We start from the raw sequence: 24351 nt of genomic DNA, 5'->3' as shown, positions 1-24351 counted from the left end.
AAACACTATGCACCAACGTCACAGGCAGCCGCAGACCCCGTGAAACTTCACACTAACTGACAGACTGAGTTTGAGTCTCAAAATTAAAATTACACATGGTACGTCATGCAGGTCAAATTTCCACTGGCGTGTTTTTATATCGCTCAACACTATTCAATCTCACTTCATACATAAAGGAGGCATGTCTCTCTCAGGCCTGCACTGGAAACCAAGCAGAGGGTCAATCCAAGAGAGCAGTTCTCCCTCAGCAGGCAGCGGTAATGGGGGCACAGGAGAAAATCGGATGGCAGCAGTATGTCTCTTTAAGGTCATTTTGTCTTTTAAGGGGAAAAAGTGAGGCAGACAAAGAGGATCGAGCTGCTGTCAAACTGTCTGGCAGCATCTGCTCTTTGTTATGGATGTGACGAGAAACCGCGGTGCTTTATCACACAGGAAGGACATGACACTATTTATCCCCAACAACACTCGGAAGCCTGCCTTCCCCTGCCTCTGTCACCTCACCACAGCCCTGCCCAAAGGCACTCTTTACCCACGCAGAAAGGCTTAAAAAAAAGGCTTAAAAAGGGTTAAAAAAGGAGAAAGGTCAGGACAGGGTCTGTACGTCCAAGCGACAGGAACAGGACTGCAGGCAGTGCTTTCTAGAGCAAAACACTCTGTCTGTGAAAATATCACAGCACTAGCTCAATGGAAGTTTGACTGAACTGAGTCTGAACCAATTCATCCCCTGGCCCCCCTCAGATATGCACTCTGAGAATGTTAAAACCTCATGGATAAGGATTAATGTTGAGACAATCAATAAATCTGTCACATGCTTTGGACAAACCCACATAGCTACTCAGCAGGCAGAGAAGAAACAGCCATATGAAGGAAAACTGGGCATTTTTTTCCATTTTAACAGACCAATGCTATAAGACACTAAAATTTAGACACATCAAAACACATCTAAAATCAGTTTCACAGAATGATCTTGAGTGTGTGTGAAGAAGCATTTAATCATCTTTACTGAGCAGGAGACATTTACATCTTTGGAATACTATATACGAATTCCCAGTAACACCAAGGAAAAACCACAGAAACAAAATAAACAAAACTCAGTACAGATCATTGTACAAAGCACAAACTATATGACACAGAAACAAAAGCTAAAACTAAATTGTCCCTTGGTTTTCTATTCTAAGCCGTTAGACTGGAGAGGTGATGGTATTTTGAAACAGTGAGATTCAGTGAGAGAGCAGCAGAAATATAAGGCTACAGCACTTCATGTCCACAGTCATGCAGGCACTGGGGTCGATACAGTTGATTCAACATTGTGCCACGCGTCCACTCATTCCTGCACTGGGGCAGACGGCTGGACCCAGGAGCCCTACCCCACAGGCTGACTGAGCCCTCTGTGATTGACAGCCCCAGGGGAAAACGGTGTCAGGTACTAGGCTGAAATTCATGGCTTCAAACACTAACAGCTGCGTAGCGATGCATCTTTTTTGTCATTTCAATTATAGATCCTCGTCTGATGGCAACGAGTTAGTAAATTATCTCCGCCAAGCAAGGCTCGATTTCCCTCCTTTTACGAGACATGCTCTCACTCACGACAAAAGCTATTTATAATTATCTGTGCAAAACACTCCCAGGACAATGCACAGACTTAAGCTGGTGCATGAGTTTCCATGTGCATTTGAGAATGCCTCCCCACCCTTTTTTGCCTTTTTGCCAATTACTATCTATCTCCGGGAGTAATTGTGCTACAGCTGTAATAGAAAGCTCATTCTCAACTACTGGCGAGACAAAGTTTGGTTTAAGATTTGCCACTGGCAGACCTGGCAGTGGTGGGGTAATTAAACTGTGTAATACTGTGTTTGGAGCTTGTGAAAACAACAGTACACAGTTCATTCGAAACCTCACAGGTGACACCACGCCGTTAAACACCGACATCTTTTACAGGGAGTCCCTCAGACTACTCCCCTCTTAATGAACTAACTATTTCACTGACTAACTGATGGCTAATTTAAATCTTCAGGATGCTAATTGGATACAACATAGCAAAAGACGCACACGTAACAATTTAGGAACGACTTGAGAGTGGTAAAACTAGAATACCAGCACATGTTCTGCTCTGAGTTGATACAGCCAAGTCCTTCCACCATGCTAGTTGGTCACTGGTTGGTCAGGGGCATGCAGATTTGAGAAGCGAAGCGCGTAAATCCATGTACTTGATGGCTTCATGGAAAAGTGCTCTATGGTTTGATGAAAAGAAGCTGTTGGTGACATCCTATGTAGTGGAGGGGACATGTGGTAATCTACGCCCTCCCCTGCCAGTGTGGGAGGGATCTGGGTGATGAGGAGTACTTAGGGATTTGGCTTTGACTAAATTGGGAAATAATGGGATTAAAAATAAGAAACTATTTATGCAGCCATAGAAGTATGGTGATGGGCATATATATTCAAATAAATGTCTGGGTGCAGAGATACACACAGTATGAGGGCAGAGTGAACTCCATAACAGAGCAGTAATACCACAATGCGGTAAGCGATGGGTGTCGCCTGCCTGAGGGCTTTTTATTGGCTGGAAACCAGCAGGCAGTGAGCACAGCTGTCTGTCCTCTATCCTCACCTGCCTCGGGCACACAGAATCTTGGCCTGTCAACAGGAAGACAACATTCGCAAAGGAGACGCTGCTGCCATGGTACCGCGGGGAGGTAGTCAAGTGACCACATTTAAATTCATAATGAAAAGGGTCATAATTGGAAATGTAGATTTGGTTTATAGGTACCCAGAGAGAGTCAGTGCACAAAACTGCAGCTCCATTTACTGGAACAGACACAAGGGGAGGAGATTCACATCAGGACTCTCCATACATTCTGAAGTCAACATTTCAAATGTACAGCTTCAGTATTAGAGATATTGTAGTAGAAGCTATCAGACTAAGCACAGAAACCACTCTGCAGTTACACTCCTCCGAGCGTGAGAGCTAAATGAACTGCTAGAAGGAGATACGACAGTCTGTGACCTCTAGCGTCAATTTCTGTCTAGTCCTCACCTCGACTAACAAACTGAGCCTCTCCAGGTGTCTGGAGAAAAGTCTTTAAGTGAAGAGCAGATTTTCCTTCATCTGCTCCATCTGACTGGTTCACTGGGAGCCTGGGTGAACTGTAATTAGACTGGCGATAAGGTTTTAAGCAGGATCAATGCGTCGAGAACAAACAGAGAAACAGAGAGGAGCTAATGCAGGAGAGGGCATGTCAGTGGTGAGAAATGAACACTGGCCATTAACGAATCTCGGCAATCTTATCAGCCAGAGCAGACCCTGCAGAGAGGACCTGACACTGACAGAAGACTGTCCCAGAACGGCTGAGATGATCCACGGGAGACCATTCCCACCCACAGCCCTAGAACAACATTCAATTCACACTGGCAATTCAAAGCCAATCTAAAAGAACACAGTGATAAAAATAGGAAATGCCTTAGTTTGACCAGTGTAACCCTGCTCTTTACACTTTAGACATCTGTAGCTTAACGTCCACATGACAGCCGGCCACAGGAAAGCCTGCAGCCCTACAGAAAAAGCCTGAGGCTAGCTCCTAACACAGATCCGTGGTTAATTAATTTCTGTCCTAAAGACCGAAAAATCTGCCAGGTATTTGTTCTAAGTGAACGGTGTGACATCTAATTCAATTCACTACTTTGACCCATGAGGGAAGGTGGTGAGGTAATTAATTAAAGTAATTAGCTGATGTACAAGGCTAATGTAGATGCACTGCATAAAGCCTCTGGTATACTAAACCACAGCAAAGAGAAGGTCCTCAGTCACACAGGACACACATAAAAACACCAAACTGAATGGATTCACAGAATCAGAGGAAATGCCATATTGGTTCTACTACAGTCACATGCCAAACATCACCAGAGGTAAAGTGCATTCTGAGGTTTGTGAAAAATGACACAAACTGCAAGAAGAGCTAGAACAATTTGTGGTTGTTATCCCTGCAAGTCCTGGCTGACACAGAAACGACGTCACAAAAGCTGAGGTTTTCTAGGGCATAAACAAACACGTTTCAGAGAGGTTGCATGTAGGTGCAGTGGAACTGTTTTCACTATTTTTCCAAAGCCATTGAATAGATCTGTATGGCACTGACAGGCACAATGCTGACATCCGAGGCTAACTGGTGTCCTGGTGTTCCAAGAGGACATTATTCTGGTGTGGTACTGAATGAGAGATCAGCACATATTAGCATATGAATATGACTGATAAAGTGGAGAACTATCCTATTAATCAAATCCACACCGTGTTTCTCAAAAAGCCTTGGGTTCATCTACAGTTAAACACCTGTCACTGTGTGTTAGGGAAGTCACACCAGAGTGATTCTTTTATTAAACAGTCATATCCAATTGGTGAGAATGACTATGATTTAAGTCAGAGTCCTGATCAATGAAGAGCCACTATGTTACAGGCACGCAGTGAGAAATTCAGAGGCCCCAGATCACCGCCACGGCCCACGGAGCCAATGGAACCCATGGAACCTGTGGCTCACCAAATGTATTACTACCAATGAGGGCTCATTTCATTAGCACTGGTCACATGCCCAGTGCACAGCTCTGGTATGAGGACAGAGACGAATTATTTCAAGAATGGGATATTCTCTCTTTCTCTGTCTCAGCTCCTGTGATGGATGTGAGATCTCGAAGGATGCAAATGCTCAGCTCACGCTCACACACACACACACACACACACACACTAACTGATAGTGTGACTAATGTAATAGAGGTGGTACTCCCCATAGAGACATTAATGATCACAGGGGACAATGACAGTGTCTTTGTGTAATCTGTAGGAACATATGTAGAGACATCAATGTGTATCTGGTAGCACAGTGGCTCAGTAGTTAGCACTGCTGCCTCACAGCGAGGTGGTCTTGGGTCTGAATTTCATCTGTCCCAGATCCTATCTGTTTGGAATCCGCATGTTCTCCCCATGTCTGCGTGGGTCTACATTGGGTCCCACCATCAAAGATCAAACATATGTATGTTAGGGTTAATATTCCTGTCAGTGCCCTTGAACAAGGCACTGGCAAAAAACTGGAGTTGGTCCCCGGGTGCTATGCTGTGGCTGCCCACTGCTCCTAGCTCCTAGTGTGTGTGTGCTCACTGCTCCTAGTGTGTGTGTGTATAGGATGGGTTAAAATACAGATGACAAAATTCCCCATGGGGATCAATAAATTAGTACTTCTTTTTCTTCTAATCTACAGGAACATACTCAAAGACATCAATGTGTAACCTATAGGAATCCACACAGAGAAATTAATGTGTAATCTATAGGAGCATACACAGAGGCATCAACATGCAATCTATGGGAGTGTACACAGAGACATTAATGTGTAATCTATTTGAGCACATGCAAAAACATTGTGTAATCTATAGGAGCACATACAAAGACATTATTGTGTAATCTATAGGAACCTACACAGAGACATTAATGCGCAAAGACATTAATGTGTAATCTATGGGATTCACAATTTTTGTGCTAAGGCTCAAAACTATTTCAAGACATACCTCTGAGAAGAGATGTAACATTTCAGATCGAATTTGAGTTTTCATGTTTCATTTCAGATATGCTGACAGTAGAGGCCAAGTAAGATAAGAGGCTTGACTCACAAGCACCAATTATTTATCTAACTGATGTTTGTGACTGCTGCCCTCTTCTGATGGGAATACAAAATCGCTTCCTGCAACGTAGTATGTCTTACCTACAGATCATGGTCACTGTTGAAATGTTTACCTGTTAAAACAACTCACCTCTGCTTCTACCTGTTCTGTGAGCCCTCAGGGCCTCTGGGTGTGGAAGACTGAAGATACTAATAGTTCCATTGGAGAAGGCTGTAGCTAGGAGACCCAGACGGGCCATATGCGGCTCCTTAAAGGAGAAAGAGAGAGAGAGAGAGAGAGAGAGAGACAGAGAAAAGATGTTCAAGATGACTTGCAAGATACCTGAAGCACACTGACCAAATTTCGATGCTGAGAATACCTCTCTGAACTGTAAAACAAACTTGATTTCACTTTGTACTAAATTTTCTTTGTCTGCTCTGGCAATAGCCTGCATAATTAAAGTATTGTCTAATGGCACACACAGGATAAGCATACACACTGGCAACAATAAGACTAATCCCTCTGTCCTGAGACATGTCTGCTCAACAGAGTTCTCTTTCTGTAGTTACTTCCTGAATCTCATGACAGAGGGCAAAATAGTGCTGACCCGCTGAGACATGGACTCTACAAGACCCCTGGCAAGCGTCCTGTGGTATCTGACACCAAAACATTAGCAGCAGATCCTTCAAGTCCTGTAAGCTGTGAGGTGGAGCTGCTGTGGATTGGACTTGTCGGTCCAGCACATCCCACAGATGCTCAATTGAATTGAGATCCAGAGAATTTGGAGGCCAGGGCAACACCTTGAACACTTCATCATGTTCCTCAAACCATTCCTGAACAATGTGTGCAGTGTGGCAGGGCACATTATCCCGCTGAAAGAGGCCACTGCCATCTGGGAATACCATTGCTGTACAGGACATTAAGGATCTGCTTCAAGACCTTCAGGGGTCTTGTAGAGTCCATGCCTCGGCAGGTTGGTGCTGTTTTGACGGCACATGGGGGACCAACAGCATATTACGCAGGTGGACATAATGTTTTGGCTCATTGGTATAGTTCACAAAACAGACACTCTATATTTTATAGTATAAGGTGTTTAGGAACAGTGTATAATTGGTGATAGTTAGGTTAATGAATGTTTGTGCACTGCTCCTGTAATTTTCTCTGAGAGAAAAGAAACTCTGCTAAATTCATTAATGTGTGTGTTTACTTGATCCTCCTTTTCTTCCCCCCTCTTTCAGCCAGGCACGTACCTTTCTACTGGTAGTAGGCAACTCCCATGATCCCGCTGGGCACCACTTCATGTTCCAGATACTTCCTTCATCCTGAGCAACCGCGTAGGCCAGGCACGGAGAGGAGCTGGGTCTACAGAAAGGAGTAAAGGGCAAGAAACCCTTTTGTCAAAAAAGTCTATAGCTTTACAATCTACGTCACGAAGTCCGCCCTCAACCAGATCTAACTGGAGCAGATACATTTCAGTAGTATGATGATATCCACAGACAAGCAACGCTGAGTTATGTAGTGAACTGACCGTGCTGTTTTGACCATTCAATTGTGAATCTGCTTGACCGGTCCAGGTTAGCAGGCCAGGGACCTGAGTGTCTACACTACATAAAACTCACGTGGGGATCTCTCTCTCAGGACATATTCCAACTTCTAAACACACAGAGGAGCTCCTTCCTTTTCTCTTCTTCTGTCTTAAACAGCAACCGCAATCTTAAACAACTTAGAGTGGATTCCTTCCTCCTCTTTAAGTAATGATGTATTGCTCTCCCAGACCAAACCCAGAACCTCTGTCCACCTTATACAGTCTTCTCACAGAGAGAAAAGCCCTACTGTGATTATAAAGACTGCTTTTGCTAGCACTGATGGCAGACACACAGAGGGAAACAAAGAACCCTTTAGATAATGTGCTTGTACAACACTGTTGTGATGGAGCATACTGTATGGTTTACTGGCAGCTCAGGCTGGCTCGGACACTCTGTGGCCCATCCTTAGATTAAGGTGGTCCCTTCTGTGTTACCACGGGAGCTCTTAGATTAAGGCGGTTCCTTCTGTGTTACCATGGGAGCTCTCACCTGTTATTGTGCTGGAGATCTCCCAGGTCCCAGAGTTGGAGCAGAGCAGGTTCTGAATAGACCACATTGATTTTGTGTCTGTCGTCCATGCCCCTATTACAGTAGAGTGCCACATATTGCCGTCCTAAGGCACCATCTGGACATGGACACCACTCTACGGACCAGACGGGTCCACCCACGAAGAAGAGCGTGTCCCAGCGTTCACTGTGGTGGGGCAATGCCTCAAACCTGCAACACAGGTGTCAACCAATCAAACTGTCATCAAGTTCAGGTAACTGAAACAGAGCCTGGACCACAAACTGAAGATTCGAGTCATATGCATTTTTGAGCCCAACTCCAGTGTCAGTACACACAGCAACAAAGCTTTATAAACAAGGGCTGTGCCCTCAGACTGTGGGTCAATCAGATCCATTTTTGGATGCTGTTCTCACAGCCGGTTACAACACACATCTCAGTGGGCCACTGTCTGATTCACTTATTATTTGGTTGCTTTAAAATAACCAGAGAATTAATCTTTTTCTGGGTCATTAAGGAAATCTTGTGTTTTAGGCCACAGGAAAATGTTTTGTAGTGTAGCTAGTTTATGTCACCACTCACTCTCTATTCCTAACACACCGTTTCCAGCAGAGCTTAGGCTGTGATTTGACCACAGAGAGGACCTGTGAATGTTAGAATGCTATAAATCACTCTGAAATGCTAATCTCTGGTATTCAACAGTCCTGTTTCAACTCATTCCTCGACATTCACATACTATTCATGTCTACTTCAGGATCCGAGACAGCTCTTTTGGCTTGAAATAATCAAACAAGAAAATAATTCTACTTCCATCTGAAATCTAAAAGAGTCATCCATTTAACTAACAAGGCCATAACCGGGAAATGTGTTTACCTTTTTATCCGGTGGACAGAGCTTTCACTTTTGTTTTGTTCTCTGGAAAAGGCAAAAGCTGGAGACTCCTGCTCTTGAGGCAAATATTTCTCTGCCTCACTGTTCAAAAAAGGAAGATGCATAAATGTTTCAAACACCTCAGTGGTCATCTCTGAACAAGAACAACAAACCATACAACAACTGAATGCATCAATACCTCGCAGGCAGAAACTTCCAGTCTTTGACGGAAGGTATCCATTCAGGGAAGACCCAGGGCGAATGGTGTTCCTCACGGCTAGGACAAAAACATTTGGTGACACACAATCAAGAGAGAAGCCAGAACAAGCATATTTGTAAATAAAAAAAAGAAAATGAAAGCTTACAATTCTTTGTTGCTCCTGAAGCAGGCCCATGCAGCCTGCATGGCAGTATGCCCCAGGCCACCTGCACTCTGACATTTCACAGTCTCTATCTGCAGTGACGAGACCAATGTAAGCCCAGAACTTAAATCTACAACCATCATGGTAATATGTCTGTCTATCATACATTCTACAGCTCTGCTCACAGTCAGTTCTGACCTCAAATCGCTGTTGCTGTGGAAGAGGACTATACCTTCTTTAGCTATTGAAGGAGTTTACAATGACACTATATTATATTACATTATATTATATTATATTATATTATATTATATACCACTCATAAAATACAGTTATGTTATACAAAGTTGCTAAAGAAATATAAAACTGAACTTCACTGAGCAATGAAACACTTTTAATGTACAGACAGTCTAGTCTCAGCCTATCATCTCATACTGATGAGGAAACTGAAATTTCAGTGGGTAGTGAGACAGAAGACAGACAAACAGTAGGACAGCCAGAGGGAATAAACGCACCCACTTAGTGGCTTTCCTGGTTGAACTCCCTCGCCGACCTACGGTGGGTTCCAAATCTGATTCTGAATCGCCCTCTTCCTGGGAATCCTCCTCCTCGCTTTCCTTCTCATTCTCCCTGTCCGGAACAAAGTCTGCATCCTCCTGTTTATCGCTGTCGTAGTCTGGAGCTTTCCTCTTCCTTCCTATTCTTCTCCCACTGGGCGTTTTCTGGACTTGGCTGGGTGTGTCCTCTGGACTCGACTCCCTCCTCTCTCTCTGAGGATCCACAGAGTGTTTCTCCATGTCCTTGGCCAGAGTGTGCAGATACTCTAGTGCACTAAAACAAAGCAAAGGTGGGCAGGGTGTATGTGGGGTGGGGTTGCTGACAAATAAAGACGCGATGCAATTGTTTTCCAGATCAGATTTGGTTGCTAAACCTGAACTGATGCAGCCTCTTCCACAATGCAGGCACAAAGTGTCTTATTTTGAGCTGTCCTCTGATACCATGCAAATTTTAAAAACTTCTTAACTTACACTTTGGCAGCTCTCCTCTTGGGCCGCCCACTGGCAGTTACATCTGGGGATTCTGACATTGTACAGGTCTCTCCTTCACTGTGCACTTGTGAGACAGGTGTTTTGGCCTCTTTTGGCTTCCTCTTCGCTGGGGTCTTTGCCATGGTCTCCTGGTTAGTATCAGTTTCAAAGTTGGAGGCTTTTTCTGGTTGTTTCCCTGGACGACCGGCACTTTTCTTTGGACGTCCCCTTCTGGCCTTGGCTTTAGGTGGCAAAGATTTCTGGGTAGTGGCCAAAGTTAGCTGGGCATCAGCAGACTGACCTGCAGTAAATAAAATCAAAAAACTGTTTTTTCCTATTCTTCACCTAATGTAAATTTCTCAGCAGATGTAAATCCTCTTTTATAAGCAGTGCCAAATATGAAGCATTATCATTTCTCGTATGAGAATCACACTTTTCAAAAAGAGTATGTCACACAGTTATAACATGTTAAGGCAGCTGAAGCTTCTAAGTACAGAGCTGAAAACAAATCCCACACCAACCCGCAGAATTCTCCTCGACTTCCAGTTGTGAGTTATTCACAGAGGACCCTGTCTCTGCCTCCTTGTCCATATTAGAGTTTTCATTCTCAGGTGCCTGAAGCACTGAGGAGGTCACGGATTCACCGTTAGTCTCCTGGGGCATCTCTTTCGGGCTGCTTTGCTCACACTGGACCTCTGTGTCTTCGTCGCGAGGCAAACCCATTCTCTTCCTCTCTCTGTTTAACCTCTGGGAGGCAGTGGCCATCAACACGTGGACCCCCTTGTCAACAGCTCAATACTTCTTTAAACTACTCTACAGCAGCATACCTAAGATGAAATACATTTGGGCATCAGTGTTTCAGGCATTAGCACACATTCAGGTTATTCTGCTCACTTTTCATCAAAATAGCTGTCGACACCTGTATGGTCTTCAAACCTACTTAGGTTAATCAAAATATGGGTGGTACAAAATATTGCTTCTTTACTGAATAATCAATTACGGTGTAGGAAATTTATCACTACAACGGTAAATGTGCTTGATTCCTTTACTATTCGTGTTAAGCAATGTATGTGACAGAGTGCCATATGCATTCTGGCTTAGCCAAGTTCACCAGAATATAAGAAGAAGGAGAAGAGCTTTTATTGATCCCCGTGGTGAAATTCATCTTCTGCATTTAACCCATCCTATACACAAACACTAGGAGCAGTGGGCAGCCGCAGTATACTACACTGGGGGACCAACTCTAGTTCATTTGCCAGTGCCTCGGTTAAGGGCACTGACAGGAGTATCAACCCTAACATACATGTCTGTGATCTTTGATGGTGGGACCCGGCGGAAACCAACAGAAACATGGGGAGGACATGCAAATTCCACAGAGAAAGGACCTGGGACGGCTGAAATTCGAAGCTAGGACCTTCTTGCTGTGAGGCAACAGTGCGAACCACTGAGCCACCGTGCTGCCCAGCGTAGGCAAACTGCACGTGTTCCAATACAACATCCCATCAGACTAGAAATGAAATCATTCCTTAACTTTACTTGATATAAATGTTCATACCTAGTCTGTTACCATGCTGCCGAATAGCCGATCTAATTATATCAGCTTAGCCCTCTCTCATTAGCTAGCTGACAGGGATGCAAAACAACAACTGCTAGCTATCGTTAGCTCGTTAGCTTGCTATATGTAATATTAGCTTAGTCATTTAGCCATCACATAATGTTTTTACAACTTGTTTTTACAAGATTCGTCTAAATTCGGGAAAACGACTAAGACATTACTAGTAGTGAAAAGCGAGACTGCAGATATAAAAATCGTCTTTTAGCACGTAGATGGGCTACATGTGGTGGCTCAAGGAGCTGGGCACCGTTCTACGGTGAAACAACCATACCGCAACATCTAAGGTTCGAATCCCTTCCCAAGCACATTTCGCTGGAGTCTGATTAAGCAATGCAATAACATACCACACAGAAAGAGGCGTCATAAAGAATCCACCTTCGGCTATATATCAGAGGAAAAAAGCAGAAACTCAGAGATAAATCTAAAATCTGAATAACAGCCACCTCCAAAGTATTCTCTCTACTAATATCTCCCTTCCGTGTCAAGTTTTCATGGACGCCATGTTTTTATAGCCATTGGCTGCTTGAACGAGGTTAATCTGCTCGCTGCTGCCCCCACGTTACAAAGCCGATAAGCACATTTTATATTCACTGTACCCCCCAGTGTGTGCGCATATCGGGAGAAGTTATTGCAGCGAAATCAAAACTAGTTGCCGGAATTGGAGGTATATGTATATCGCAAAAAAGTAAGTAAGTAAAATGTATTTGTATAGCGCTTTTCACAGACATAAGTCACAAAGGCTCCGGAGTTCAACAGAGATGGTAAAAGTAAAATTGTTAGTACTCTTGCTTAAAAAGTACTCAAAGTAGAGTTAAAAGTACCCCTCATGAAAAATATTTCAGTAAGAGTAAAATAGTCACTCATTTACAATTTACAAAATGTCAGTTTACCTCTACTTAGAGTAGTTTTACTTTTGCCACCTCTGCAGTTAATGAACTCAATCAGGTTAGTCACTCAGGCTAAGAAAGTGAACTGTTATTTCTCAAAGGCGCGGTCTCTCTCTGATAGGTAAGGAAAGCTGAAGCCTGACGTTAGGTATCCTTCGGCTTAAGAAGTACTAGGGTGACCACTTCCTCTTTTTCGGACCTAAAAAATGCGTCCGGCCGGGATTTCTAAATCGCTAAAAATGTCCAGGATTTGATTTTTGCTTTCCACAGTCGCCATTCATTGTCTGTGTATCTGCATTGCTTTCACCTTTTCCTTCAAGTCCCGTCCTCTCGCACACTACCAATGGACGGACACGTCCACTATCATGCCATAAACTTTGGTTAAACTGCATCTCATTCATTACCGTTAACACCGCAGCAATAGCTAAGAGATCTTAAGAAGGCCTTAATGGCACAAAAAGTTCAGTGGAAAAAAATAAGGGCTGTGTCCGAAATGGCATACTACATACTACTCGCATACTATTTATGACGTTAAAGTAGTAAGTAGTATGCAGTACGTGAAAAATAAAAATTTTGCAGTACACTACAGTAACCCGGATGATGTACTACTCTGGCGAAAATTTCTATACATCTCGAGCTCACTTCGCTGACTACTGCATCCCATGATGCAACGCGGTAAGCTCTAACTTTCCGAAAATTTTCAAAAAACATGGCGGACGGCGACAATGGCAATGTAGTGTAGTGCACTACACGAAACGTCTCGTAATTGTACCATACTGCATACTAGCGTGTGTAGTAGTGTGCAGTACGCAGTGTATACTAGGCTAGTATGTAGTATGCAGTACGCTAGTATGCCATTTCGAACACAGCCAAGGTCATCTTGCCACTGTTATTATGCTACCAGTGAAAGACTAAAGACTAGCCAGCTATGTATTGCGGAAGTTAAGTACAGATGGAGTTTGACATTGCATTGTCAAGCATCAGCCTTACATGCGAAACGACAGGAACCAAAAGTAACATACATTTAAATTTCCCCGTAGATTATGAGGGGAATGCATCAACCCCCGCCCCCCGGGTCCTCTTTTTTGAAGACCAAAATATGGTCACCCTAAGTATTACCCCACCTCCAAATGTACTTGCTGGTGTAATGCTGTGTAGAACCATATATGTACACACCACTAAAGGGAAAAGGGAAAATCACAGTAAGACAGTTAAGTGTGAAAACAAAACTTATTTTAATGAGTTTCATTGTGGGCTGCCTCCAAAATCCCCATGAAAAAGGCAACAGAAAAAGCAATACAAGAGCCCACACTCAAAAATAATGTTTAAATTAATATTTGTAAGTAAACGCAGTATGTAAACATGACTGATACAAAACTGACAAGCAGAGCATTTCATTCTCATACATCATGCTTCCATGAGCTCACCATTCAAAAAGATTCTCAAAATAGCATATAATTACCACATCACATGCAACTGTTTAGAGGTTTTGAGCCAAGGACATTGATCAAACCGTAGCACCAAAGGGATCTTCTACAGAATAGCATTACTCAGGTAGTCCCCATAATTTACAAATAACCTCACAAAATTTACAGCTATAGTTTTCGTCAATTAGAACACTTCTAGATATTTCCAGATGAGACACTCCTGACTTTGAGACAACATTTACATAAAGCATTCTGAGAGATCTGTACTGTAAGAGCAAACTATAATATTACTATAGCTCTGCAGGTACTGAGACACTTATCAGGAGTAAATGCACAGAATCCCCTGGGATACACACTCTGACATTTTACACTCAGCATTTTGGACAACACATACTCTCTAATCATGGGGTAATTCAGGGTGTAGCCAGTGTAAAAGAGCTTAGCAAAAGAGACACAACACCACTGGGTGGTGGATTTGGCATGTTGTAAAATCATTTGCACATGTGGAGTAAAAGCTGCCAAACTGATATGTGAGTTTAACCCAAACTTAGACTTAGCTAAATTCTGCATGATGAGGAAAATCAAGTCACAGTTATGGGCTGGTCCTCTGTGCTTTGCTGGAATCAGGTAGAACTGATGGCCTTTTGAGTGTCCACGTGTCACGTCTAAGGGCTTCCGTCTCCTCTCCCTCAGACTCACTGCTCGAACCTCCACTGCTGCTGCTGCTGCTGCTGCTGCTGCTGCTTGGGCTGTCACTGCCACTGAAATTATAACAGTCTTTCTCCTGTCTGTCTCCTTTCTCCTCTGGCCCGAACCCTGTCCGACCACCGCACGAAGCTGGCGGTGGAGCTTTCCCATCCTGCCACATCTTGGAGCCCAGAAGAAACCGAAGTTCAGAACACTCAGACTGGTCCTCTTTGGGCTTGTTCTTGAGCAACTTTTCAAAGTTTCTGGAAGCCTTGGAGCTCACCACAAACCAGTCCTGACAAAACATGGCCGTTTATTTGTAGTACATCCAGGGAAGTGTGTTTACCTTGGCAAATACTTAGCCATGCATAGGCAACTGTAAACATTTTTATGATACAGTCATACAGCACATTATCAGTGGTCTTGACTACAGAATTCAGTCTAGATGTTCCATATGTGGGTTTGTTTGTGGTGTCGTCATGACTACATCTCTTACCTGAGAATGGACAGAGTTGATGTGATACTTGACCCCACTCTCTGAGTTAAACTCTTTATCACATATCAGGCACTTGTATTTCCCTGCTTCAAATTCCCCCTGAGGAGAGAACATCAGTATATGGTTGAAACAGTGCTCCCTTTCCCTGTGACCCTGCTTTCTTAATGAACAGTGTAAATAGCAGTTCTGAAGAGGACTCATTCATGTGACATCTGTTAGCTTGTTAGGAGTTTTAAACTTATGTGGAAAAAGACATGAGGTAAACAAGCCCTTTGAGAGCACTGGAACAGGATTCTAATTATTTCAGATATTTACTTGACACAAGACTGGTTCTAAAACTCTCTGCTTGTAAAGACACAATGAGTTTAAAAAAAAAAGATTTCTTACTTTTGTACAGAGCCCAAGATGAGCCTTCAGTCCAGACACACTGGTGTAGACTGAATTACAACCCTTTGGCCAAAGGAAATACACAGTACATGTTTTGGTCATGACTTTAGAACAGTACAAGATTCTTAGACAAGGGCAAGAGCTGAAACAGGACTAAACTGTCAATTAAACTAGCCAATTATGGCAGAAGATGGAAAGGATCAAGTGGTTTTGTGACTTTTGTTTTCAGTTTTTTTTGTTCTTAAACACATTTAAGATGTTCTGACCTGGTTTGGGCACTGAACTTTTCTCTGTAGCTTCACTTCGTTCTTCCACTTCCTTAAGACCTCCTGACTAAAGGTAGGCAGCCCTGGCCTTGCATATTTCAGCTGTGGCAAAATAGATGACAAAAAATATAGTTACAAAACACATGTTCTCTAAAGTCACAATATAAACTATTGAAGCTAAGTACAGGATTGACACATCTGTCATTCTTAAACACATGCATCCCACCTATAATCCTTACATTTCTTTAAAAAAGGTAGAGTTGAACAGAATGCACATATACTGATCTAGAGACCACACACAATAACAACATAAAGAGCTTGGATTTTCCACTATGAGGAGCCAAAGATCTCACCTTCTCCAGCTTAACATCAGCCTTTGTAATTCAACTGTTACACAAGACTAATCATGATTTAGAAGACAAATTTAATCAGGTATTGTTACTGGGGAGGCAGAGTGGAAATCTGATGCCCAAAGGCTCTCAAGCAGCAAAGTTGAGATAACACTGTCTTGAGTTATCCCTCCATAAGTTATAATATTCATTCACTAAGGCCACACTTCTATTGCCAACAACTGAGTGTGCAAATCAACAGTGCAGGGGCATTTCATGCTGATATATTCAACACAAGAGGGCAGCAAAGTTAAAGAGCAGGATCACCTTTTTGTCATCTGGTACTAGATCCTGCTGCACCTTCCTTTTGGGCCATTCCTTTAACAGTTCCTCACTAGCAATTTCCCGCAGGTGGAACACAGCCACCTGGGCCGACATTCGTTTTACCCTGCCACTCGGCGTCCGTTCCGGGTTAGGCTCTCTTTGGGTCTTCAAATCCTCATCTTCCACCTTCAGCGGCGTCTGAAGGACAACAGAACTTAAAGAGTTTGAAGTTATCTTACTTAAAATTCCCTCATTCTTTACAAACATACCCAATATGTCTAAGTTACTCAGTTGAAACATGGCTAAAACAGTGTAGTATGTTATTAAAAGCCACTGATTCAGGACTGGCGACCTCGGGACTGGATGCAAGAGACTTTGTAGAGAAAGATGTGAAATACTTATTACAGTCAATAATTTTGACTGCACTGACTCACTGACTACGGGAGGTAAAGGAAAGCATACCCAAAAGCCTGCTTCAGGATGAGACCCTCAAAGATTGAAAACTTTGATGATGAATCTGTGAGAAGAAATTGTCTGCTCTAAGGTGAGATGCACACAGCACAAACTCACTGGTCTGTGCTCAGATTTAAGGTGGTACTCCAAGCCTGCCCTGGAACGGTAGCTCTTTCCACAGTGTCTGCAGTTCAGCAGTAACTTCTGCAGCTCTGACTCTCCTTTACCACACTTCTTCATATGGTACAGGTATCCCATTATACTGGTGAAACTGCCAGTGCAGCCCTGCGGGAATGACTCTCACACTTAGTGCTACAAAAGACTTGTACAACGTTGTGTACAACAGTGCTTTTAGCCTTATATTTCATAATAAGTAAAATATCATTGCAGATTTTACTACTGAGTGTCTTTGACAGACACGTTGAAGGTGTTGTACTTGTTTCTGAATGGTCAGTTAGTGTTCTGAACGATAACCCGTTAACTACAAAACTTGTATGGCACTCCTTCAAGTTTTATGTTCATTAAAATGGTTGTAAAACTCAGATTTTAACTTACCCACTGTAAATCACCTGATAATGAGGAAATAGTACTGTACTATAGTATTCTATACCAGTGAACCTGGTTGTGACACACCTCTTTAGAGCATTTTAATTTGCCCATTCTCTTCAGAACTTTTCTCAGTTTCTCCTTCATGGCCTGATCATCTAGTCTGCGCCCATCCTCAGGAGCAGGCTGGGGAAAAAAGTTAAAAGAATGGTTTAATCAAACACAAACTCTCTAAGTTTCAGTCAGTATTGATGCTATCTATTTTACGGTAGGAGCAGAAATAGGTCCTCTCTCGTATACATAAGTACATACACATACATATACATATGTGGGTTTAAAGGGTTTAAATGCTGAACACCCCCCCCCCCCCCCCCCCCCCCCCCCCCCAAAAAAAAACAAAACTTTCCTGGGGCACAAGGAAGACCCATCTTTCAGGAGGAGGGGGGATCAGGTTTCGGCTACATTTTAGTTGTGCTTATTGTTTACATACACACACACACACACCCTGGGTTATGGCCTTATTCCTGTTAGCATTTATTGTATCAGTCAGTGAGCTGGGGAGACTAGTGTGTTTCCATAACATACATGACAGAAGACTGGATTGAGATGACCCAGTGAGTTAATACACTACTGTCATACAGAAAAAGCTCAGAAAACAGTTCGAGGTCTGTGCGAAATCTATTGTTTACATAAGAGAAATGGTTAGCAACTGCTTAGAAATGTTGGTATGCATTTTTTGTGGTTTTCATCTACACGTGCAACCACTGTGCCTGGACCACATTACTTAGTGTCTCTGATGAACAAATCTTACCAGATTGTTGTGGTCAGCCATTAGATGGTATTTCATCCCTGCCGAAGACTTCAGCTCTTTCCCACAATGCGGACAAGTGAAGGGGTCCTAAACATTCACGATTCAGATTCGGTCCTCACAGATTTGTATTTTGTACATGTTAAGTGTCAGCAAAAAAATACTATCTGCTGTCATTATGTAGCTGTAACAGATACTACAGGACAAGCATACCAGTTTACAAGATGTCATGTGCTTTTTCAGGCCTTCCACAGTCTTCCTCCCAACTGTTTTGCACTTGGGACATGTGACCCGCCCTTTATCCATGATCTGCAGGTGCCACCTCTCCTCTTGACTCCCTGTGAAAACATACAGCATCAGAGTGCAGAGTGTCAAAATGCTGCATTCTTTGAGAATTCTGTAACACATTTTATGTGCATATGCTACAAAGTTCTCACTGCATTATGCTGACAAGCAATGAAGCAAGGTTGGAAAAAATGCTATCTGCTTGACTCATGCACATACATAGGTGTTCGAGCATCAGTGACTGACCACTGCTGAACAAGAGGAGAGTGACCCTCGCTAGCTCACCGACGCATGTGTTCCTATACATTTCACACTGCACCGTAAGCAAGTGTGGTGTAGTTGGGATTCAAATTGTGAATTCTAGCCTTAACCTGGTACTTTGTCAAGATTACCTGATACTTTAGTTCTGTCGAGGTGAAAACAACCATACTCAAACAAACCTGAATCAGCTGATTCAGGTCCTAAAAATGTCCAGTTATTAGAATCAGGTGCATTAGATCAGAACAGAGGACAATTTGCCATTTTTTTTTTTAACAAAAATTGTAATTTAATGGCAATGTAGTGTTTAATTGTATGTGTAGTTGCAAATTGCATTGTAGGGAGCCGACAGAAACTTGAACATTTCAGAGTGAAATGTATCTGGTCGAATAGTCCACCTGGAGGATAGCAAGGCAGATCTTTCTTCATGGTGCAGAGATTAGGTCTCTGGTCCTGTGTAGTCTGAGCCAGAGTGTGTTGTACAACAGGAACTGGAACTGTGAGAGATTAATTACTTCCAGTCATTCAGAAAAAGTAACACAAAGAAAGAGAAGTACAGAGAGAGGGCTGAACCACAAGCACCTGACACTTCTTGTGAAAGGTTTTTGACTGAAGATTGATCCTCTTCCTCAACTTTCTGTTTCTTCACCCTAAAACCTAGATGTAAAATAGATATTAATAGCATTTTTTTGTACCAAAAATGTTTTTGAACTCATGCAATCACATTGCTGTGCATAAACCAAACTGTTTGCTGCTTGTGGAACAAACACACTGGTGCTTGCAATTTCTCGTGTGAAGAGGTACACTTGTCAGCTTCATACAAACATGGAACTGCAGTGCTGAAGTAACTCTATTTCCTCCAGCATCTGTAGGAGCTCACCTGTCAGTGTGTCTGAGCGGGGTGGACTGACTCTACACCCTATCCTACTGTCTGTAACGTAACCTGCGGTCTCTGGTGGGTCCTCTGAGCCATTGACCAGGTTGGAGGAGACCATTGAGCAGCAAGAGGACTCGCTGGCTGAGTCCTCAGCAGGACTCATGGGTACTGTCTGGAGGTCATGGTACCTGAGACACAAACAATGACAATGCTACAGTATCACCATATTGGAAAACATACTGATAGAGACACATCACTGACTACAGAAAATTTAGGGATAAAAAAAACCCTTCAAAGAGAGTGTGTTTTGGAAAGCTTGTGCTCCAGTGTAATTTAGCTTACTAAAAACATTATTCTAAGTTCCTCAGAGTACTTAACAGGGATTTGTAGATACCCAGCAGGTATGTCAGGCCTAAAAGTTACAACATAATACAGAGACAAACAGCAAAACTAAAAGCTATAGTCATTACATAACACCCTTGTTTGTTTGTTTTTTTCAAATCCACAATCACAACATGTACCACACAAACAAAATATTTCTGCTCACTTTTTTCTGCCATATGTTCTTTTTATCTTTTGTGTCTTCTGAGAACTTGATTCCTCATTCTACAACACAACAGCATATAGTTGTACGGAACAAATCAGTTTAATGTTTAACAAGAGCACGTCTGGCAACATTTGTTAGGACCAATCAATATTTCACTTTTGGAAATACGGACACAGGCTCTTCAATAGGGTTGAGGGAAAAACGTGGCGAGGATTACTCCTACCTTGGCTGGTCCAATCCCCCCTCCATCCAGCTCTTTCTCTAAAATATTTGAGAAAGCTATTGGAAAACAACGTTGACTACATATTACGTGACATATCACAAATCTATTTCACTATCAGTTAAGAGATGGCTAGCCTTCACTACATTGTTAAAGATGCGTTACGACTAAAGCTGTAATACGTCAACTGAGCCAAGTTCTGACACTGGTCTGTGAACAGCTCCTATTTACAGCATAATTTTGCACTGAAATAGAAATTTCACTGAAATGTCAAATGTGTATTACCTGGTGTTTGGGGCTTCAGTTTAGGCCTGAACGTTTTCCTCTTGCTGGCCACATATGAGGCGGACATATTACCTAGACTGTGATCCATGATGTGCTAACTATTCCTGATATGCACAGTAAATTCTAATCAGAGCAGGACAAACAACTAACAGTAGTGAATCTTTTGACACAGAACATGATTTTCATGAATATTGCATTCTTCGCTCAGACTAAGATAGTCTTTCGTTTCGAAACGCATTCAGACTATGACACCTGACTTGGAAAAGGTAGCCCTCACAAAACTAACGGAGATGGCAGTGGTCGCTGAAAAGACAAAAGTATAAGCTATCCTACCCTCGTATTATCTTTTATTTTCCCGCATTCGAAACTACATGAACTGAGATGTTACATGTTCGCTCGCTGCTGTTCCAACGGGATGAGTGACTATAGTAGCTTGAAGCAACAAACACCGAAACCACTGTCGATATCCACCTAAATTTACAAAAAATGTCACTATATCACTTCAAAGCGTCGTAGCGCAGCGTGACTGCAAAAATACAACGTACGTTCAGAACATCCACGTTTGGCAAGTGGGTACAAAAGCCAACTGGAAAGTCGTCTAAATTTGTTAGCCTGCCGCTACATGTTTCCTAATACATCTCGCTACCCAGTAAATTCATTTCGCTGAAAAGCTTGAACATATCGAATCGTGATACGTATTCAGTACTGTCGTACATTAGCACCGCGGTTCAGGTAAATGTCACATTTTCACCAAGAACTGAATCCACCAACGTGAAAAAACAAGGAAGATTGCGTGCAGTATTACCACCCTCTCAGTGAAATCGCTTCATTCCCGAAACGCCCCCTTTTTCCTAGACAACAAATGAGGAACCGCGTCATGCGCACCCTCACATAAAATCCACCAATAACAAGATGTTTCTTAAACAGTAATATCTTGCATCCACAGCAGGTTAAACAAACAGTTATTTCTCCGTAGATGCACTGCAGTTGTGCTGTATGGTAACTGGTATCTTTAGATGGCCACTGTAATTAGCATTAGCGTTTTTAAACGAACTTCTCGTTTCTACAGTATGATCATTATAAAAGATACGAACATCGTTAATCATAAATCTGCTACTTAAAGATTTGATAGTCACCCATTGTGTTTCTTCCTTTTCTCCATCATGTTTTTCTTTTTGGGGGCCAAGCAGCAAAGCTGCGTAGGCTCCCATTGTGTTTCTACCTTTTCTCCATCATCTTTTTCTTCTTCTGGCTAGGGTGTCTATGGCAGCCCCTAGAACCGTATGGTACAGGGTTCGTACGGTCAATGAAAAACCTGGAAAGGTCATGGAATTTGAAAATAGCAATTTCCAGGACTGGAGAAGTTTTGGAAAAATAAATAAACCCAGCAATTTTCAGAAAAGTCATGGAAATTTGCTTCGCAGATACCTGTTTAATAGAGTATTTGTGGTTCAGTAGGGCTGTATCGAATGCCACTTCTTGCTAATCGAATTTTGGCCAAGCTTTTTCGAACGAAGCTTTAAATGTCTCTGACGTGACGTCAGCATTTTGTCGTGTTGTTTTGGAATATTCGACCTTCTACTCAGTAATATGAAAAAAGAGATGATGAATATGAGGAACTACAAGTCACACTTTTTTAAAAGTGTAACACTCTTTAATAGACATTTACATCATCTGATCCAGAGTTCACTGTCTTTGCGGTGTCGATGGTTGGCATTCCTTCCATAGCTGAGGATGCCTAAACGTCCAGAAATACTACAGTGATTGCAGTGATTAGTGTACAAATTTCCCTGCTGCTGCTAACTGAGTGCTGCGCCACGCCTACTAATTACCATTTCTTCTGTGGTGGACATATTGAATACGCTGTGGAAAGGACGGTGATTAGAAATGCAGCTCCATATTACCCAGAAACTTATGATTGTGTTTGTGTGCGTTGTTGACAAAAAAAACACATACATTCACTCATCTACACCTGTTCTGCTCAAATAAATCATTTGGATTGTCAACTCATCTGAAGCCTGGAATAAGCTTCATTTCTCTGACCGGAAATTAGACCAGTTTGGGCACAACCAGTATTCTTCAGCGCTACATAATTCACAGGTGGTCCTTCGAGCCGGATTGTGTTCATATCTGTGCCATGGCAACTTCCAAAGACTTCTATGATGATAGTCCCCATCTCCGCAGGACCCAGCGGGTCCCTAGACACCTAGAGGACTGTGTGCTAGACTATCCACTTGAACATCAGCCGCCATTCAAAGAAATGGAGGAGTGCAGTATTGCAGGATACAAAGGTATGTGGGGCCTAACTGAATACTTTGACCGTCACCAGACCTCTTTGGTTTCTTAAGGAGGTGTAGTGGTAAAATACGATCAGAGGTATATATTTTGTTAAGTGAATGGAATGTGTGGACATACTTTTCATCTTGTGTTACACTTCTCTCACTCAAACACTGGTTTATCAACCAAGCTCTCACACACCTGCCCCACAGTTTTAGAGAGCTCTCATTATCTATGGGTGTCAAGGCCAAAGGCCCTTGGCTGCACGGGTATATCTGTGTGTGTGTGAGAGACCTTGTTGTCAGTCTTCCACCATCAAGACCTAGTCTTTTCACCATCAAGACTGTCTCCACCACCTCCTCTCTGCTTTTGCTGTATACTCTACCTTTTGTTCAATAAAGACAAAAAGAGCTACCTTAAGTCATCGTCGTGCCTGTTTATTTTCAACACTTTTAAAAACATTAATGCCCAACAGGTACTACTTCCTGGGGATGAGGAACACATGTGGCACTCTACTTCCGTCCAGTCCAGACATAGAGATATTGAGGATGAGAGATGGAAATGGATGGAGGCATGTTTTCATAATGTCCAAAGGCAGATGAAGGAGCTCCAGAGCGTGGTGGGTTGTGCCAGTCGAGCTCCCTATCTAAGGAGCTATCCATTCACATCCCTTCCTGCCCACCTCAAACTACCCTCCATACCCACCTCAGTACTCCAGTCTCCCTCATATCCCAAAGAGGGACACAGCCTATCCCTCCTTGCAGCCAACACCACCACGCCATCCCCCCACCAGCTGGCTCCGCCTCGGCTGGCTCCTGCTCCAGTAAAACCGGTACAGCAGCTGGCCACCCAGCCTCAGTTGGCTCCAGCAGCACAGGCCCCGCAGCCAGCTGCCCAGCCTTCACCCTGGCTAACTCCTGCCCCAGTTCCACCCTCACCCGTGTATCAGCGTGCGTCACAGCCAGCTTCACCTCCTACTCCTATCCAGTATACCCCACAGCCAGTACCTCAGCCTGCACCACAACTGACTCCTTCTCCTGTCCCAAGCACATTGTACCATCAGTCAGCTGCCTTTACTGGACCACAGGGTGTTCCAGCTCCACAAACCCAACATGCAGTAAGACCACCCTTTATGCCTGCCACACAGATGCAACAGCCCCCACCATGGCATGCAGGAAACATTTCAGTACCGCCAGCTGTACAATATAGTACACCTCGACCACTCTTATCAAACACACCTGCAGTCTATGCCACAATACCAATACATGTATCCTCCAGCTCCCCCTCCTACATCAGCTCAGGGCCACACCTGCGGCACCCAGCCTAATGGAGATGGCAATCGCCTCTTCCTATGGCATACCCAAGCCTAAGCTCATGGCATTCAGTTCAGGGA

At 43.1% G+C, this 24351-nt stretch overlaps 1 protein-coding gene across 1 annotated transcript in view; it reads right to left on the bottom strand.

Moving 5' to 3' along the window:
* Positions 1 to 21456, bottom strand: part of gtf3c2 (general transcription factor IIIC, polypeptide 2, beta) — a 33274-nt gene extending 11818 nt beyond the window's left edge. Inside the window, exons 1-25 of the mRNA XM_030772210.1 lie at positions 20682 to 21456; positions 20400 to 20455; positions 20177 to 20235; positions 19633 to 19817; positions 19335 to 19409; positions 19151 to 19249; positions 18423 to 18547; positions 18213 to 18299; positions 17489 to 17587; positions 16973 to 17140; positions 16406 to 16600; positions 15750 to 15851; positions 15484 to 15546; positions 15097 to 15195; positions 14509 to 14895; positions 10506 to 10731; positions 10164 to 10285; positions 9985 to 10091; positions 9472 to 9787; positions 8963 to 9051; positions 8797 to 8874; positions 8601 to 8699; positions 7713 to 7940; positions 6888 to 6999; positions 5788 to 5905 (exon numbers count right to left, since the gene is read on the bottom strand). Coding sequence (XP_030628070.1) covers positions 5788 to 5905; positions 6888 to 6999; positions 7713 to 7940; positions 8601 to 8699; positions 8797 to 8874; positions 8963 to 9051; positions 9472 to 9787; positions 9985 to 10091; positions 10164 to 10285; positions 10506 to 10731; positions 14509 to 14895; positions 15097 to 15195; positions 15484 to 15546; positions 15750 to 15851; positions 16406 to 16600; positions 16973 to 17140; positions 17489 to 17587; positions 18213 to 18299; positions 18423 to 18547; positions 19151 to 19249; positions 19335 to 19409; positions 19633 to 19817; positions 20177 to 20235; positions 20400 to 20455; positions 20682 to 20769 — 3382 coding nt within the window. The 5' untranslated portion in view covers positions 20770 to 21456. The remainder of the gene's footprint in view (positions 1 to 5787; positions 5906 to 6887; positions 7000 to 7712; positions 7941 to 8600; positions 8700 to 8796; positions 8875 to 8962; positions 9052 to 9471; positions 9788 to 9984; positions 10092 to 10163; positions 10286 to 10505; positions 10732 to 14508; positions 14896 to 15096; positions 15196 to 15483; positions 15547 to 15749; positions 15852 to 16405; positions 16601 to 16972; positions 17141 to 17488; positions 17588 to 18212; positions 18300 to 18422; positions 18548 to 19150; positions 19250 to 19334; positions 19410 to 19632; positions 19818 to 20176; positions 20236 to 20399; positions 20456 to 20681) is intronic.
* Between the last annotated feature and the right edge of the window lie 2895 nt (positions 21457 to 24351).

The sequence above is a fragment of the Chanos chanos genome, chromosome 4, assembly GCF_902362185.1.
Source record: "Chanos chanos chromosome 4, fChaCha1.1, whole genome shotgun sequence".
In the NCBI taxonomy this organism is placed as follows: Eukaryota; Metazoa; Chordata; class Actinopteri; order Gonorynchiformes; family Chanidae; genus Chanos; species Chanos chanos.
This window is presented reverse-complemented; position numbering and strand designations above follow the sequence as displayed.